Source organism: Hippocampus guttulatus, chromosome 12 (genome assembly GCF_054856545.1).
Source record: "Hippocampus guttulatus isolate MCC_2025c chromosome 12, RoL_Hgut_1.0, whole genome shotgun sequence".
NCBI lineage: Eukaryota > Metazoa > Chordata > Actinopteri > Syngnathiformes > Syngnathidae > Hippocampus > Hippocampus guttulatus.
In genome coordinates this window covers 12,398,071-12,416,765 of record NC_141272.1, presented here as the reverse complement: position 1 = coordinate 12,416,765, position 18,695 = coordinate 12,398,071, and the positions used below count along the sequence as shown (strand labels likewise).

The following is an 18,695-nucleotide window of genomic DNA, read 5'->3' as shown; positions in this document are numbered from 1 at the left end:
TACATGCATGGTCACGTGATATCCTCACTGTATCTCATGACTCGCTGCTTCTCAGGGCAAAGAGCAGATGGCAGACAAGAGGCGCAAAGTGCTGTCCAGGAACTCCAAAAGTGATCACCTCACTGTGGTCAATGCTTTCCAGGTAGTAGAGCTAATCACATCTCCTTTTGTGGTGCGTTATCCAGAAATCAATCAGTCTTCATTTGTCATCCAACGATTGGTCAGGGCTGGCAGGACGCGAAGCAGCATGGCGGCCGATACGAGCGGGAGTTCTGCTGGGACAACTTCCTGTCTGCTAACACACTCCAGGTGATCCCAGTAAATAAATAAAGCACATTGCCACACTTTTTTTTCTTTTTCACACTCATGTAAAATAAATCTCGGTTTTATCTTGTATCTTAGACTTTTACAATTTATTTTCCTGTATTAATTATAAAGGATTGATAACATACTGATTATTTTTGTATATTTGGGGGGAGGATTGCGATATTTGCATGGTGTGACATTTTAATGACAGTAATGACTTTTCTTTTTAAAATTTACATTTATTTGAGTATTATTGTGAGCACTTTGGACTCCCTATTGTCGAGAAGGCTCCCTGGGGTAGTATGCAAAGTTAATCGCTGCCTATACAGTTTGATTGCGTTGAACTTTTTCGTACATTTTCATTTATCGTGTTGTTTGTTTTTAAACTTTTATGAAGTTACAGGTTTTGTTCCTTTTATGTTCAATAAATTTTAATCGACCCATTATTTTATTGCTCTTTTATTTAGATTTCCCTATTTGTGCAGTGTGAGCGCATTAATGTTCAAACTCAGCATAATGTTACAGTGGCTTATGATATCAAATAGTTTTTTTTTAACCAAGAAAAAAAAAGTGTCGTTTTTGTTAGGTCTACTACGCTACTTGCATTTTAATGTTGGTTTCTCATGCCCTCTTTTGAACATGGCGTGCTTACGTGTGGACCTTGTTAGCTCATGTGTACATTTGATCTGTGACGTCATTCCTTTCTTTCTCGTTTAGATGTTACACAACATGAAGGGTCAGTTTGCCGAACATCTCATGCACACAGGCTTCGTCAGCAGCAAGGACCCAAAAGACCCCAACTCTAATGTCAACTCAGGTGGATAGATAGGAGGAGCTGTCGAATAATAATAATAATAATATTGATTGAAGTGTTTGTGTGATCAGTTTTACATAAAGAGGCCATCTTCTTTCTTCCCTTAGATAATGAGAAGCTGATCAAAGCTGTGATTGTAGCCGGTCTGTATCCTAAAGTTGCCATGATCCGACCATCACACAGCAAAAAGAGGCCCGGGTGAGCAAAATCATGAAGATTAATGTCCATACAAACTCAAAAAGTTGTGACACACTTTCTTTCACTTTTGTTGTTTATTTCATGACCAAACCAGACGGTCTGGCCAGGAGCAGATTTGTTCCCTGTAGTCAATGTGTGGGTTTCGTCAGACTCATGCCGTGCCATTCGGAACGTGGCTGTCGACAACGCTCACAACAGTTGTGCTTCCCTCTGAGCCGCCCTGGCAGAGCTAAAAGCTCAAAACAAAACAAAACAAAACAAAAAAACAACCACAACAGATTAGTGGTGCAGCAGCATTGTAATGAAATCCACAGTTACTCCAAGTTTGGCTTGACAAGCATAACTTGGAATAGCACCACCACAATCTTACAAATTCTGCCTGGGTATGTAAACTGTAAATTATTTTTGGGTTATTTGATTTCATACGTAGAACTCCAGAAAGTTATCATACATCCCAAAGCATTAGTATTTATTTTTCAGTGTTTAAATAAACAATTGTAATAGTTAGCCATCAGAACTCAACTCAAATGTATTTATAGAGCACTTTCAAACAGCCATCGCTGCACACAAAGTGCTGTACATGGAGCAACTAACATATACAACAGTAACGCAAAGCAACAAATCAGGAACAAAGATGGGAGAGGAACCATACCTGTATATAACTCTCTTAAATTTTTTTGTTACTATCAATGTTTCGCTTCAAATTGGTTTGGAAGATTGCCTTGTTTATAGCGAGGCAGTGGTGAACATTGTGACCCAGGAGGGACACGTGTTTTGCTTTCCAGTGAATGTGACTCACCCCTATATTAGATAGAACTTCAGTTTCACCTCAGCCGACACAAGAGTTGACTGATTTGTAGTGTTCTTAATTTTTTTCATAACAAGGCACACATTCTCTGTTGCAGGGTGAAAGTGTACACGAAGCACGACGGGAAGGTGTGCATCCACCCCAAATCCGTCAACTATGAGGAGACCAACTTCAACTACACATGGCTCATCTATCACCTCAAAATGAGAACCAGCAGCGTAAGGGACACTTTTAATCTACCTTTACTCTTTATACAAAACCCAGCAAAGGTGGGATTTTGCTACAACTACATTTTCACACAGTGATACTGCAAAAAAAAAAAAAAGTGTGAATTGCCATCTTTTCCAGGCAGTCTAAAAGACTGAGTGTGTGTGTGTTTGTGTGTGTGTGTGGGGGGTCTTTCAAGCATAAGAACGTTTGAAAGGCACTTGAAAGGGAGCCTTTTAATGAAATATTCATTCGGGCTAAAACTGCCGACCTTTCACTGCTCGCCCATCTGAGATAGCGCCAGAAGCGGCGGCGGCGTACACACGTGCACACACACACACACACACACACACACACACACACACAGAACCCCAGAGAGTCAGAGAACGGTGGCGATGACGTTAAGGTGCTGTGATGCTTTCATCTGTGGCAGGCTGTCACGTTCCTTTTTCACAGGGCCCAGGCGGTCGTCTCCACTTTTTTCCTCCTTTTTTTTTGTGATGTTACTGTATTGTAATTGTCAATGTAGCTTCTAAGAAGAAATGTGCTTCTTAATGCAGACTGCGTCTTCAGCAGCCTTTTTAGGATTAATTTATTACCTGCGCCAAGCGGAACTTCTGCAATGTCCTGGGCTTTTTTGATAGATTTCACCGTGGATTTGAAAAGCCACGACCTTTTGTTGAGAATACACACATAAATACAGGTAAACCCTTCTCTTGAAACTAATTCCAATAATGAAGCCCTAACTCTAAGCAAAACCCCGAAAGCCGAGCCCTGACTCTAACTTTAACCTCCCAATCCCAAATCTCTAGACCCAAACAAGTTTGCAAACATTTAACCCAAATCCAGCCCTAACCAGCCTCAACTTTGACTCAACCCCGAGTCTGAACCACCCGAACTCAATCCTAAACCCTACCCCAAATGTCACCTCTCTCCTAACCTCCACGCCCTGTTTCATCCACAGCCTTCTAGCCCAAACCCAACACCCAAAACCCAAGACGGATTTACTCCTAACCTCCAAGATTTTATTGTACCCTTAATTCCAACCCCTAATTCTGAACCCTAATCTCAAACACAAACTCCTACTACTAAATCCTAATTCGAACCCTAATTTAACTCAACCCTACCCCAAACCACTAAACTCTAAAGTCCATCTGGTAACCTTAAACACTAAGACAATCCCTAACCTTCTGACCTAATCCTGAACACTAACACTTCAGCCTCAACCCATAAACCTGAACCATTGCCCAAAGGTTTATCCCCAACCCGAAACCCTAACCTGAGTCTATTTCGTCTCAAGTACTCCCCCCCCCCCCCCAAGAGGTTTATATTTGAATATCGGTGCCACAAGATAACACCCAACCGACAGCTTTGCCCCATTAGTAACGCCTCAGCTCCCCTCAACATAGTTTCATGGTATCAAGATGGCGCAAAAGCAGTACGTCAATCTGACACATGGCTTAGTCGTCATCTTGTGGCATCTTCGGGTGTTCTAGAGAGCGCGCAAAAACGGCAACCTTTTCTGGCGAGTAACACGAAGTTTCGATTTGATAACCTATCTGTGATAAATGATGGAGGAATAGCCAATATTTATAGTCAACCGAACATGCATGAAATGTGTTTGTTTTAGTTAGATGAAATGCGTTTTCCAAACTAGATTTACTTCCCCCTATAAAAATGTTAAGATAAGATAAGATATCCTTTATTTGTCCCACACTGGGGAAATTTACAGTCTACAGCAGCAAGATTGTGGGTAGAAAGAAGAAAGAAGAAAAAAAACAAACACCGTTCAATTAAGTGCAATATAAATACAAATATGGATAAGATAAAATGTGACTTCAAAGATGCTTGCACAGTCCATTTGGTAAAGGCTTTACTTGGGTGGTAGATTTTCATGATGGCAAATGGTGCACCAATTTTTCTTCTTTTTAGTCCTAAACGTTTATCTTGACTTTCTTGCATCACACGTCTTCACTTTGCCACCTTTTCAAGTGTCCCCCTCCCACTCCCCACAAGCAAGGAGGACAAGATGACATTTCTTCTTACAACGGGCACACTTTTCATGTCTCTCTAATGGGCCGCTGTCAGAGACCCAGTCAGGCTGTGTGTCACACTTTCTGCGGCTCCTCAGATCTTCCTGTACGACTGCACCGAAGTGTCACCCTTCTCGCTGCTGTTCTTCGGAGGCGACATCACCATCCAGAAGGACGACGACCAGGAGACCATCGCCGTGGACCAGTGGATCGTCTTCAGGTCGCCGGCACGCACAGCTCACCTTGTCAAGGTAAGACAGATAAGCACATACAATTACATACAGTCATTAAGAATTGCTATCTTTTTTCTTTTTTTTTTTTTGTAAATCCGGCCTGACAAGCATTTTTTTTGTTCAATCATATTCTACATTACTTTGGACGTTTTACCCTAATAATACTTCATTGAAATGCATTTATTCATTTTTATTAATTTACATATCACCGTGAAAAACGAGGTTCAAGGGGTCGTTCGTCGCTTTTTGCAGCCTTTCATTCTCGTCATCCTTCCCGCAGAATCTAAAGCGAGAGCTGGATTCTCTGCTGGAGGACAAGATCCGCAAGCCGGCACCTGTGGACTGGCAGAACCATCATTCCAAAGACTGCGCCGTCATCACGGCCATCATTGACCTCATCACCACCCAGGAGATGACCGCAACAGCGGCGGGGCCTGAGGGTGGCGCCAGAGGCCACGACCGAACGTGGGCCCCCAGAGGACAACACATTTACTTCAATGAAGATGGCGATGATGACGACAATTAGCTTGGGGTGAGACCTGAGTAAAATAATTGCAGGTTAGTCACCGCATTTATTAGAAACCTTTTGGTCATTTCTTACAAGCTGGATTCTCGAAAGTGGAAGCAGGGTTTTTGTATTCGATTCGAACGCTCACCTTGCATCACTGTTTTCATAGCACATCATGTTACAGCCTGCGTCTCCTCAACAGTCACCTTAAACACGAACAGAATTGCGAAGACCTTTCATTTAGTATGTAAATGAAAGGTTGTGAGTTATGAAATAAAAACTGTCTTCTTCAGTGTTTGTCACACCTTAATTGGGTCCAACTCCTCCCTGGGATCACAAAATACATGACGCATCCGCACATCATTGCTCTCTGGTGGAAAACTTAGCATTTTCAAGAATCACTGCTTTTCAGGAAATAAAAACAAAAAAACGCATCATACCTCATATTGCTATCTTATACCGTCGCCCACCGACTATATCTCGAATATATGCTAAAGAAATCGCTAATTTGTTTAAGATTGTTAATATATTGGTTTTTAAGCTGTTTTCAACACTTTAAATTGATTTATAATGCATAGAAATAAAGGACGACCGTGGGGAGAAACTATTCATTTTGATTTGTGAAACAAAATGAAACAGTCCAAATTTGGAGAAATGGTGGATATATACCTGACAGCAATGGACAAACTTTTCTCATAAAAATGGGATTTGGTTTTATACTTACAATAGTAAACAAGCTTCAGATGTTTGTTTGTTGTTTTTTTGCGATATTTTTTCTAAGTATTAACTTTTATCAACTCCCACCAAAGTAGTACAAATCAATTTTACACCTCATGTTGCTTTTCAAATGACATGCATTCCTTTTCTGAAAAATGTACAATGTTAAGATGCTCCTTAATAAATCAACAATTTACCACATCATAAGATTAGCTGCGGTGATCAAATTGTAAAACTGTGCCCCCCAGCTTTCTCATTATCTCTTCTCATGTAGAATTCTCCATGTTGGGCAAGGCAACCTCTGCATATATTTGCTGCTTGGAAGCACAAAATTTGCCGACATGTCAATAAAACACTTCTTTTGCAATATACAGTATACATTTAAAAAAAAAAATAGCATGTCTTCCGCACGACTGACTTTGTCATTGCCTTCCACTGGGCTCCTTTCTCTTTCGCCAAAACACAGTGTGAAAATGGTTCCACTCGCCAACAATTAAAGTCCGAGTTGTCTTTTTGAGAAATAGTCACCAGAGTGGTCGGAAAACACCAACTCATGATGAACAGGAATGCATGACAGAACCAAAAAGTTGTGTGTCTGTTGTGTGTGTAATAATTCATATCCTCAATGAGTCAAAAATGTAGCTTTTATTGTATACGCTTGACGTGACATACGTAAAATCACCAGACACTTCATTAGGTACACCTGTACCAGCTAAAACACCCAGTACAAGGAGCCGTAACAAAAATTTCTTTAACAGCATTTACAGTAGAAGTCACAGGTTTAGAGATACTTTGTCAAAAGTGGTTCTGAAATTTTGACGGCGAATAGGCAAGTATCTACATTGTATTGTATCGCGAAAACAAAAAATTGAGACTTCTTTACATATTTACACATGGTAGGAAACTAATTTACATGTTACTGTAATTCATGCTCGCAAGTATAAATCTCAGGGGAGTGGGTGCAAAGGACTTTGCCAGCCCCTCCCCATGGCTGTGGCAGATGGTCATGTTAGCGCCTCCAGTCGCGAGTGAACAACCTCACACAAGTTCATGCGTCATAGAACACACCTTCGAATCAATTATTTACTTGACTGCAGATGTGGGAGGCATTTTTGGCTTAAGACATAATATTAGCATTATATGTTGAACGCCCTCATATTTTCTGTTCGCAAATTTACCTTTTTGCTGATTTTTCGATTGATCGATCGTCATTAGCTGAAAGACTCAACAGCATCTTGGTGCCAAGGAACTGCGATGATGTAAATTGAGGAACTCCGTTTTGACAAAAGTAGTGTTTTGCCACCATCTTGTGGCGACTTGGTGTCAAGGAACTCTGATGAAGTTGAGGAACTTCATTTAGACAAAAGTAGTGTTCAACACATCTGGCGTATGCCTCAGCCATTGTTGCTGTTTTGCGAAGCAACATAATTTAAACATGAGCAGCAGCGGTTGTATTAACAGAGGTCAAATCAGTCACTTCCATTAAAATGTACTTCAATTATTACCTGGGTCTGTTGTGCATAGTTAGGAGGTGCATATTTGAGGCAGGCTGCGATTGGCTCCAGGTCACCTGTGACCTTAATGAGGGCAAGCGCTACAGAATATGGATGGATGAATATTTCAGAGAGGGTTTTGTTTTTTTCTGGCTCACCCAGGAAGTCCATTAGAGAGGGGGCCACTATTAGAGAAATATGGTCACAAATTTCAAGTTGTGTAGGAGTTCTGGGCATGAGCACCCCATCTCCAAAATTGGCTCAATAGCGCCCCCTTGAGGAAATAATTCTACCCAAAAGGCTTGTTTCACTGAGCAACATAAAAATAGGTCGGTATGTCTGTTGTAGTAGACCCACAAAGTCTCAAGAACCCAAGAAGAGACAGCAGGACAGCCATTTTGCTTTGAAGCGGCCTTTCTAGGGTTGCTTTACAGGGTTGTGTCTTCAATGTTGGTGCAATTACCTGGTGTCCCAATAACTTAAGTTTGTTTTGTTTTGTTTTTTTAAGAGATCTTGAAGCCATCAAGTTGATAGCACCTACTCAAGGACCTATGAGTTTTTCATAAGATGTCCGCCATCTTGATGTTCTCCCTGTTATTCATGGTCACCAACAAATGTGGACAACGGCTCAGGCTAAAGTCCCTTCGGCTCCTGAAGACATCAGTGTCCATGTCACACATTGGTCTCCAGGCCCTGCAGGCGGTCCATCCTCTGCATGTTGCGCTCGATGGTGGCCTGACACGTGATGGGCTGGGCGCACTCTGCCAGGAACCAGCCGCGCTCGCCGTCACGTACACGCTCGCCCTCGTACCAGCCTGATACAAAGACAGGGAGAAACCAAGTTCAGTGGGCATAGAAGATAATTATTACCTGCAGGTTTTCATTATTATTGTTTTTGTGGTATTTCTTTTTACCTTTTTTCAACGCTTATGTCATCGTTCAGACCGACAAAAGTATCAGACACATAAATACATGAAAATGTTAGTTTCTTACCATCTTCTACTCTCTGTGAGACGAGCACCACGTCAGCCACCTGCAGGGACAACTCATCCGGCTGTTTGGCCGTATACGTTCTGATCACCTCCACCTGCATGGCGTCTAAAACAGCAACACGCACTTTATTCTTAAGGCCTCCTTTTGGGCATCACACATAACCGCGGTCGTTTTATTCAACGACCACACGAGGGCGCAATTGTCTTACTGGTCCTGTCCTGACTCTTGTCTTTGTTGACATTGTGCCCCAACGCGCTGATCCACCGAGCACGCTCATTCCTAAAAACACACCAAAAACACTTTGTGTCACTTAGCAAGTGGACACAACATCAGGCGCACGTCATGTGACTGGCATCATTTTTGACCCATTTCAGCCATCTTGTTTTGTCTCACTTGCTTCACTGTTACCTTTTCCATTGATTAATCATGACAAAAATAAAATAAAAAATCACATTTTGTAAAAATATTGTTTAAACAATTACCACTAAGTTCTGCGGAAGAGTTTTCATCCCAAGATGCATTTTTATGTTTATTACAAAATACTCACACGCAATTATCATCATGAAAATGAATTCTTGAATATCAAAATAGCGAATTGCAAATTACATTCAAGATAGTCTAGTTTAAATTTTTTGCCATTTATTACACAGCATATGTACAAATTACTAAAATTATTTATGTAATTAGGGCTGCAACTAAAAATTATTAATCCGTGCGTTACTTTGTCATTTACACTCAGATTAAAAAAAAAATCCAGGACATTATTTTTTTACTGACAGTGTAGAAAACAGAGTGTTATCATTGTTAAAACAAATTTTACTCTCATCTTAGATGGTGCAGGTGTGCATGGGGAGCAGTGAGAGCTTCCACAGAATGGGCCTCATTGAGTGGATTTGAACGGCTCAGCAGGTTTGGACACAACGGCGGTGTGTTGTCAGGCTGACAAGTTGAAGAGAAAGCGGCACAAAGGCAAAAGTCTCAGGAGGCCACTGTTCTCTGTCGTTCTTGTCTGATCCGTGGGAAGAAAATGCACACACCCACGGTGGGCGGAGCCACGCAGGTCAGTTTAACTTTATCCGTGGGTTTCACCTGTTCCCACATCCCACTGAGCTGAGGGTTAGGATCTCGAGAGTGAAGGGATTTGAAGGGATAAAATGAGTGTTTTCTGGGGCTGACTCATAAAACATGAAGGAACATGCTGATGCAAGTAAAGCTTGCACTCTCAAACATGCAAAGACTGTGAGTCAGCCAGGATTATTGTTTTCCAGTCGTGCACTTGGCCTTTTGATCCAATCTAGGACACATGGTGGCTCATGTTGTCCTTTTTAATGGTCATAAGATGTCGTAAAAATTGGACTTTACCCAATCAGGATTTTGGGGGGGGGCCGATCAGTGAATTGAAATAAACCAATCACAGATCTGATCACAAGAAGGCGCAAAATATCAATTTAGATTACTTCTTCAAAGCATATATGTATGTACTGTTTACAGAGCATCAACAGAAGTATTTGTGCTGACGTTTAACCATCTTTTCCATGCTCTCAGGAAGGAAAGTGGAAAAAAAACATTTGAATATGAAACGTTTGTTTGAAAAAAAGAATGAGAAGAAATAGATTTTTAGTAATGATGCTGCTTTCAGTGATTTGAATTATTCTGCTTTTCTGCATCTGGTAAGACTACGTACTTCGACGTCGCGCCTTTGGTTGTCAAAGTTACTTGTTACTGCCAATACTAGTGTAGCTCATACTACAAATTCAATCTGTGTTTTTACATACTTGGTCAGTAAAGATGACCTTGATTCTGATCTTGATTGGAAGCACAAATTGCGGCAGTTGGAAGGGGCTCGTGGTGTGGTTCTGACATTTCTAAGGCAACACAGATTTGTTTCTTGGAGCGATTTCTGTTTTGAGTGTGTCTGTCGTTAGAGGCCTCATTTCGAATGTGTCGCAAATTAGCATTGCCATAGTCACGGTTTAAATTTGGAAATAAACTCTCAAAGACAAGTTGTCAATGAAGCACACCTGGAAATGAGCAAATTGACTCTAAAATGACTGCTTCAAAACGGCAGACTTCCCAAGTGCTTTGGGTCTTGAGATAATTTTTTTGAAGACTACCAAAAGTTGCTAGGTAAAACAGTCAGCCTAGCATGAGATAAATGCCCCTGTAAGTATAGGTGACCCACATCTTGCGAGCTTGTGTCTCTAAGGTGGCCTACTCGTGTGACTCAAGTCGACACATTTTAACCTTCGCACTGTCTCCAACCACTCAAGTGCTTATCACAAGATGGCGGCTTTGTGACTCATTAACCAACAACTTTGAGAATAATCTTACCTTACAAACAGGACACCCTAGAAGAATCAACAAACGTCTCGTAAGCGTAATTTGATTTCGATAACCGCGTATGGGAAAGACAGCTGCTTTTTAAGATTGTGATCGTGACACATGTTCACATATGCCATCAGGACACAGCTGAACAAATCTATAGGCGCAGCGGATGCACCGTCGTCGTGTGCGGATGCGGCGCATGTGTCTGACCGGCGCTTTTAATGGTTATCTGTGGAATGTACGTACCCAAGGAGAATATATGTGCGTGTGTTTACATGCAGACAGGTGCTAGGCTGCTGGTGAGGTGAAATGAAGGACGAGAGAATGTGAAGCATCATAAATCCATTGTCAGTGGATCTTCTTACACGCCCCGTCTATGTGCTCTCCCGTTTAGATAAAGAGCGATGACAGTCTTACTTGTATCCTTCCTTCCTCCTTTCTGTTCCCTCCTATCAGCATGTTTGCCTGACCCTCAGAACAGTTCCACAACCCAAAGCAAAGGTCAAAACCCGTTTTCCTTAAGCTTGACAGAAACATGACTTGTTTCTTGGCGTGAACGGAAACTCTCATGGTGGGGTGAAGGGCTGATTTCCATCAGCGATGCCTTTTCTTGGCGTTTGAACTCGGGCTGTCACGATACAACTTTTTCCACTTCCGATACTATACCGATATTGCAGCCTAGAGCACTGTCCGATATCGATCCGATACCCCCACGAGTGATACATGCTTTTATTTATTTACTTTTTTTATGTTAGAAGGGACTTGATCTTGTGAGTCAGCAACAGTATGGATGAGAAAAAAATGACCCATTTACTCCAAATATTTGGGTTGCATCAATTCAACCTCAAACGTGAGAATGTACCACACTTGTTTACAATTAATACATAATGAATTAAAGGGCCCTGAGTAATGACCCTAATATAGGAAAGAAAAATGAATTATACTCTGAAGTGAAAAATAGCAATTGAAGTTTACTTCAGTACATTTAGAATTCTTTTTTTTTTTTCATTCAGTATATGGTGGGAACTGAGTTTGGAATCAAGTACTTGTATATTAGTGCAAATATCGGAGATTGTGGATGTAGACTGATATAATCCTATCCTGTATTTTGGTTGCTGTCGGACCGAAACTTGATATCAATATCGCATTGGGACACCGCTAGCTTTAACGTGGAATTAAAAGCATTAACACGCAGGGCTGAGTTAACTTCATTTGGAATCTTATTCCATATGCGTGCAGCACAACAGCTAAATGCAGCTTCACCATGTTTACTTTGAACTCAGGGCTCCTCTAATTGCCCGAAGTCTGCAGATCTCAGAGATCCAGTTGATCGAGATTCAATCATCAGTTCTTTATGTATTGAGGATCCAAACCTTTCAGTGCTTTATAGACCAGTAGCAGAATTTTAAAATCCTTTCTATTGGTAGCAATTAGACAAAATTTCTGAGATAAGTCCACCTTTAAAGGACATGTGGACAAGGTCAAAGCGACTCTAGAATGGCCACCAGATTCACTGCACCAAAATTCATCAGGTTCTTCCTTGGCCCGTGCTCCCTCCCATCGAGTGGAAAAAAAAAATCACAAATGAAAAACATAATTGCAAAACTGTAATCCCATCGGGGTGAAAATCAAGAAGGGTGCAACTGTAGCGCCACAATGCCTTTCTCCGATGTAGCCTACGGCGTCAGCGCTGCAGTTGTGTGTTGGAGGTGCACATCTGACTAACAAGTTTGTTATTTTGCTACATGCTCTTGTGTGACAGTTATTCACTGACCGGAGAATGGGGGTCACGCAAACGTGTGCATGGCACCAAAACAAAAGAGCACAGAGGCTGGACAATGGGCAAATCGAACCCCCCTAAAACAACTCCACGACTCTCATCATTCCGTCTCAACAGCCGTCCGCAATGTTTTTGGCGCCATTGACCATTTTCTCATTGAGCAATATTTTTGATGAACCAGCATGGAAACAAATAAAAAACAAAGAAGGTTCTCTTGAATGAGTTGCTCCCATCTTGGCGTAGAGAAAATGACACCCAAAGTGCATTCTGATACTTTTGTCCAGTCTTCTCTGTAATTTTGTTTTGGTTTGCGTCATTGCGGAAAATCCTGCTCTCCAAAGATAGGATGTGGGAAATGGAAGCAGGGTTTTCAGTGCTTTTTCGGCAGTGTTTTAAGGTTTTATGTTTACATTTATGAATTTGTAGCCATATAATATGCGGGCTTGGTGAGTGAGAATCACTCGTAGCTACAAAACGGACAAGTAGGACTGCTGATATGGTCTCTTAAATCCAACTTTATTTTTCTTGGAAGTTGTATTTGCTTCCTGTTGGGCTTATTTTACGGATTTTGTTTTTGTAACCGTATCATTTACTATGTACTTTAACTACGTTTACAAAATCAAAATCAACTTACCGATGCCTAAGGCCCACGTTGATTTTCAATAGTTCATTCCAATTTAATTAGACTGACTAAATGGTGACCACTTCCGTGTGTCACGTGGGCTTTAGTCACTAACTCGGAAGGAATGGACATCGGAAGTGGAAGCTATTTTCCGACCAAATACAAAAGATGACAGACAGGGTGATCAAGACGGGTTGAGGGAGTGAACCAACGTGCGTGCTTGCGTGCATGTGTGAATGGGGGATGGTGGTCGTGGGAAATGGCCCGATTAACAATGGCGCGCTGCTATGCAACCACTGTAAGAATGGACACTTGCCAGAGTACTACAGTGAACACGCACTCGCGCAATCTGTGACATCCCAGCCGAGGCCCCCAAACTCCCAAGTTATCAAAAGATGAAGGGGGCGAGGGGTGGTGGGTGTCCATCACAGTGCACAGAGCGGGCAGTAACCCTTCATGTAGACATGGCCAACACTTGTCATGCTCTTCACAATAGCCCCCCTTCTGTGGGCCCCACACAATTATAAGCTCCTCTCCCGTCACTTTGTCAAATACCTAAAAGCCAGCAGTCAACAGATACAGTATATAAAAATATCTAAGCTTTTTTTTTTTTTTTAATAGACGAGAACGCACAAACTGACTCACCATCAAAATCGAGATTGATGATAATACTAACAATGAGAACACTGACAATATTTAGCGTCACGTTACACTTGTATGAAAATTACAAATTTTAAATCAAATATCACTTATGCTCCCTCCACAATTAATAAATGTTTTAAGATCAAATACAATACATTTTTATTATTTTAATGGGAAAAATTATTTTAGGTGGACCAGCCTTTCGAACTGCTTTGGCCAGACATTCATGAAAAATGTAAACTAATCACTTTCAGTTGGGAATCCTACAAAATTCTCGTGAGAAATAGACTGTTGTGCAGGCACACGCCACGTGCAACTGTTCATTCTCAAACACGGGCTGGAACAAATAAACCGCATGTGAAGCCAAATATATGACAGGCCCCCTTTGTTTATGTGTGCGTTACGTAATCCCTCCAAACAAACCCTTTTGACTCTATTTACTGTACAAAAGGGAGATGAATCTGGTGGGCAAAGTGTTTCCTAACAGAGATAAAACTCATCCCAATAAAAGTACTCCTCAGATGTACGCAGTAATGGAACGACTTAAGCCGCACGTGTCTTTTTGCATATTCTTCAAACCACCGGGTTGGAAAGCCATCAACAAAACAATAAACCGGTGCAGCCGTCTTGCCTCACAGTACAAGCGAAGACAAAACAACTGAGTGCGCCTAATAAACTTTATTTCCGAGGTACCTTTAACAAGAGGCAGTAAAAGTTAAATGTCATTGTGCAACAATGGAAGTGTAACAAAATATCCCTGCGAACCCAAAATAGGCCGGAAAAGACAGAAGTGGACAAGTTGTTAGTTGTCTTAGGTTATCCAGAAATACGCTTTCAGACTGACTGAAAAGTACACTGGATGTGTACATGTGTGAACATGTAAATAAAATGTAACCTTTCAAGTTGAACACCAAACAATTTCCCCCCATCGCAAATAATGGAAATATAAATCATCGCAAACTTCTGTAATCATAGTCTGTAATAACTCTAAATTAAAATGTTAAAAGTAGCAATGTGACAGGTGGTCTCTGTCATTGTGGAAAAGAACCCTAACAGATAAAAAAAAAAAATGGAAAGAGAACTCAAATGTTTCTAAAGCCACCCATTGAAAAAAAATTAAGTAACACCCACATTTGCTCTTGGTGGCGAATAAGCTACAATTCTGACAAATATTGTGAACACTAGAGGAGTGTGAGGAGTGAGAAGTGAATTATGTAACACACCGAGCAAGAAGAGAGAACAGGAGAAGACGGAGAAACTATTGTAAATGAATGAGAAATGTACTCACAGTAACTCCGTCCCCAAGATCATGGCCACTTTTTCGCCGGAGTGGTTGCTCAAGAAACTCAGTCGGAAGAGGTGGTTGGCGCCGGCCTGCCGTGAGCTGAGCATAGCGGCGGTGCCGCGGACTGGCGACAGGTTGACCTCCTCTGGCTGGCAGGAGCCAACCCAGATCTCGTCCCTCAGGGCGTAGTCGATCACAGAGTAGCTCTCCTCGCTGGGAAAGAGAAGAGAGGACTTGTTCAATGGCAGCCATTTTTAGGAGAAAATCTCTTGACTGCCAGCCAATTTAGAGCACTCTGGATGTTCTTTCAAGGCTCACAGAATATTGTTTTATGACAATGTAAACACAGAAACTCTACTTTCATCACACAAAAAAGGTCATCTACCTTATTACGTTTTTATTTGTTTTGTTTATGAGTTGCCTCGTAAAACATGGGTTGGTTTCACCTAATCACCTATTTTGGACCAAGCCCACAGAAAACAAGCTTTTTGTGAAAAGATATATTGTATGGCAACAATGACTTTTATGCCAATCATTTTTATTGTAGTGGCACCTGAAACATCTGAACAGTCTTTTTCTTCTATAAAATACCAACAACAATGAAAATAATGCTTTTTATGGCAGAATATCGGATGTACAATGAATCACCAATCTAACAATTTTACATTTGACAAACGTTACAAACTATTTGCAGCCCATGTTGTTGTTGTAGTCGTAGTAGTAGTAGTAGTCGTAGTATTTAGTAGTGTGTGTGTATACACACATTACATCATCGCATCTACTTCTATATTTAAATAATCCTGATCATCTTTTCTCTTCTTTGTACACACTTTGTACTTTATTTAACATGACACACCTTTTGATCAATCACAAGCTGTTGTAACTGTCACATTTCCAAGGGTTTACCCTTTTCAACTTCCCCGTCTTAATGGTCAAACAAACCAAAGTTGGCCAATAAATTTTTTCTGCCCCCCCCCCCTTCCCGCCCACCACCCCCAAAAAAAGACGTGACATCGACGGTGCCCCATGTGACAATGACTGTTGACGGCATTTTACTGAGACGTTCTGCCCAAATGTGTCTCAGTCATGAGTCAAAATTAGTCTCTTGGTCGAGATATAGAACTGAAAGACCACAAAAGATGTGAAAAGGAAAAGTTGTGAATTGTAAACTGTGAATATGCAGGTGATTATTGTTGAAAATACTTTTTGGAAATCAAACACTGGGCAGTAGAAATGATTATCCATGTTAAACTTCACATCCATGTTCATCATAACTAGATAGATGAATTCTGTGTTGTGTGGAATTCCTTAAAACGCGGTCGTTCTGCATCTGTTACAGCTCTGATACTACCCCCTATGGCAAAATTGCCATGTCCACTTTTTCCATGTCAGGACCCAGAATAGCGACGTGAAAAAAGGGCGGAAATTCCAGCTGGTTATTTTATTCAACCCCTTCTCACCCAAACATTAAATTAAGCTCAGGTTTCTCATCCCATAATATTTTAAACCCCTCTGAGACTGTCAAGTTAATAATGATCACCTAGAGAGGCTCATAAATCAGCAGCGATGTTTTAGGTCACACTTTACAGCAGTTAAAAGAAAAACTTAACCTGTTTCTTCAGCCTGTATTTCCCACAAGTACCTGTCCCTTAGTGTAAGCTTTTGTCGGCGAGCGCACAGACTCTTTTGGAAACATCTGGAGCCAATTGTGCAACCTTACATGCGAAGCGTGTTTACGTAGTGCGCCCAAGAACAGGAGCTTAAGGCGAGCCCATGTGGGTTTTATCAACTCGAGACTGGAACGGCAGCTGAGCTGGCGAGGGGAAGCGGCGTCACGTGAGCCGACGTGTCCATTAGGGAGCACGCTCCAAAACAAACAGGAGGGCGTAAGTGTCGAAATGCTTCTGTTTTTGCACCCTCACTTAATAAATATGAACTATTGGAGTCGTGGCCGGTCAGGGGATTCAGTCACGGTCTGGAGGGTCTCAACAAGCTTTGAGTGTTGCTCAACCACCGGCAGCTGTTGAAGACCACCCCCACGCTTTGACCCCTACCCATTGTTTGCAAATCAACCACGCCAAACAAGTAGGACTTCTACAAAGGGGAGAACAATGATGGAGGCAGAACCTGATTAGCATACCGTTACATACTGTCGAGCATAGGTGTCAAACGGCGGACCTGAGGGTCCGCCATCCTGCATGATTTCCCATCTCTCCCTGTGGCACCACACCTGATTCAAATGATCAGCTCATCAACAAGCTATGCAGAAGCCTGATATCGATCCTGTTTATTTGAATCTGGTGTGTTGCCACAGGGAGAGATGAAAAACATGCAGGACGGCGGCCCTCCAGGAACGGAGAGTAGGGGTGTCCCGATACAACGTTTTCACTTCAGATAATATACCTATATTGCAGCCTCGAGTACTGATACCGATATCGATCCGCTATGATATAATATACCTATATTGCAGCCTCGAGTACTGATACCGATATCGATCCACTATGATATCCGCATGAATGCTACACACTTCTATTTTTTTTTAGAATGAAATGACGTGATCAAGCGATACCAATCAAAGGACACTAGTCAGCAACAGTGCGTATGAGAATATATGACCCATTATTTTAAACATTTGGCTGATCTATAATCCGATACTGGCTTTTTGGCTGATATCTGACTGATATTTTATACCAACATCAGATTGGGACACCCCTAGTCGGTAGCAAAGCACAAAGGCTCACACTATCTTTGAACTGAACAGCAGGCTAATTGAAAAAAAAAGTGTTTGCTCGTACCGGAATCGTATTTTTAAAAATAGGAGCTGAAATAAATAGATTAAATCAATTAAAGATTGTTCAATGTCCAAATTAAACGTGATCAGCCTTCATCGGCAAACCGCGCTACTAGCGACACTGTATAGGTTGATTGTATATGTTAGCATTAAGCTAGCGGGCCATTCTTAACTCGGTATTGTTTGATTGTTTTAAATACATGTGCAAATCACTTTTGTTTCAAAATGGATATTGAGGGTACATCATTAAAAAAATACTGAGAAAAAAGTAGGGCACATTGTTGGGATTATGGGAGGCTCACCCACAATGTTACAACCATGAGGGCTAAAAGAACAAGAAGAAAGCACTGTGACAACAATGACTGCTTAAAAGATGCTTAAAAGGTTTAAAAAAAAAACAGTACAGTTGAGGGAAATGGAAATGAGAGAGAAGCCAGCTGCTGTGGACCCTTGGGCGTTATGCAAGTTACCGCACAGTCCAGCAACTCGACGCTTGCGTGTTGCGTGACAGCCAAATCTGACAGGGCCTGCTTTCCACTTCATCTTCCCACTTTGGATCCGGGAATCCGTTCACTTCAATAATGAGCCATCATTTGGTCCTGCATGCTCAGGAATCGATAAATTCGTGGATTGAACACGACCCCCAAATGACTGGTTAGAAAATCAGCCTTCTTCGGCGAACAGCAAAGCATACCGAACGATCTAACTTGAGTTAATGTGAGATGTTCTCATCTCACCCCGTGTGAGTGACACAAGCTAACCATTGGTCCACAGTGCTTCCCACCTTATGCACAAGTGATCATTTAAAAGAATTCCCAGGTGTCTTAAGACCAACCGGTATGGCTCCGTGGACCATTGAGTGGAGGACACCCCCCCCAATCAATTACTTTCTGAAGCGCAATGCAAGTATGGCTCGGTGATAATATGACTGATAGTTGTA

General features: G+C 41.6%; 2 protein-coding genes across 3 annotated transcripts in view; one reads left to right on the top strand and one right to left on the bottom strand.

The window, feature by feature from the left end:
• The window catches only part of dhx36 (DEAH (Asp-Glu-Ala-His) box polypeptide 36), a 25,558-nt gene extending 13,609 nt beyond the window's left edge, over window positions 1–11,949 (top strand). Inside the window, exons 20-27 of one of the 2 annotated variants that reach the window (XM_086125552.1) lie at window positions 56–142; window positions 226–309; window positions 1,024–1,123; window positions 1,228–1,318; window positions 2,224–2,344; window positions 4,465–4,617; window positions 4,880–5,157; window positions 9,142–11,949. In XM_086125552.1, the coding sequence (XP_085981678.1) occupies window positions 56–142; window positions 226–309; window positions 1,024–1,123; window positions 1,228–1,318; window positions 2,224–2,344; window positions 4,465–4,617; window positions 4,880–5,125 (882 nt within the window). In that variant the 3' untranslated portion in view covers window positions 5,126–5,157; window positions 9,142–11,949. Of the gene's footprint in view, window positions 1–55; window positions 143–225; window positions 310–1,023; window positions 1,124–1,227; window positions 1,319–2,223; window positions 2,345–4,464; window positions 4,618–4,879; window positions 5,400–9,141 lie in introns of those variants that run through there. The other variant, XM_086125551.1, reaches the window with a different exon arrangement.
• The window catches only part of LOC147197442 (rho guanine nucleotide exchange factor 26-like), a 27,965-nt gene continuing 15,720 nt past the window's right edge, over window positions 6,451–18,695 (bottom strand). Inside the window, exons 12-15 of the mRNA XM_086125553.1 lie at window positions 14,968–15,177; window positions 8,519–8,589; window positions 8,311–8,415; window positions 6,451–8,132 (exon numbers count right to left, since the gene is read on the bottom strand). Coding sequence (XP_085981679.1) covers window positions 7,990–8,132; window positions 8,311–8,415; window positions 8,519–8,589; window positions 14,968–15,177 — 529 coding nt within the window. The 3' untranslated portion in view covers window positions 6,451–7,989. The remainder of the gene's footprint in view (window positions 8,133–8,310; window positions 8,416–8,518; window positions 8,590–14,967; window positions 15,178–18,695) is intronic.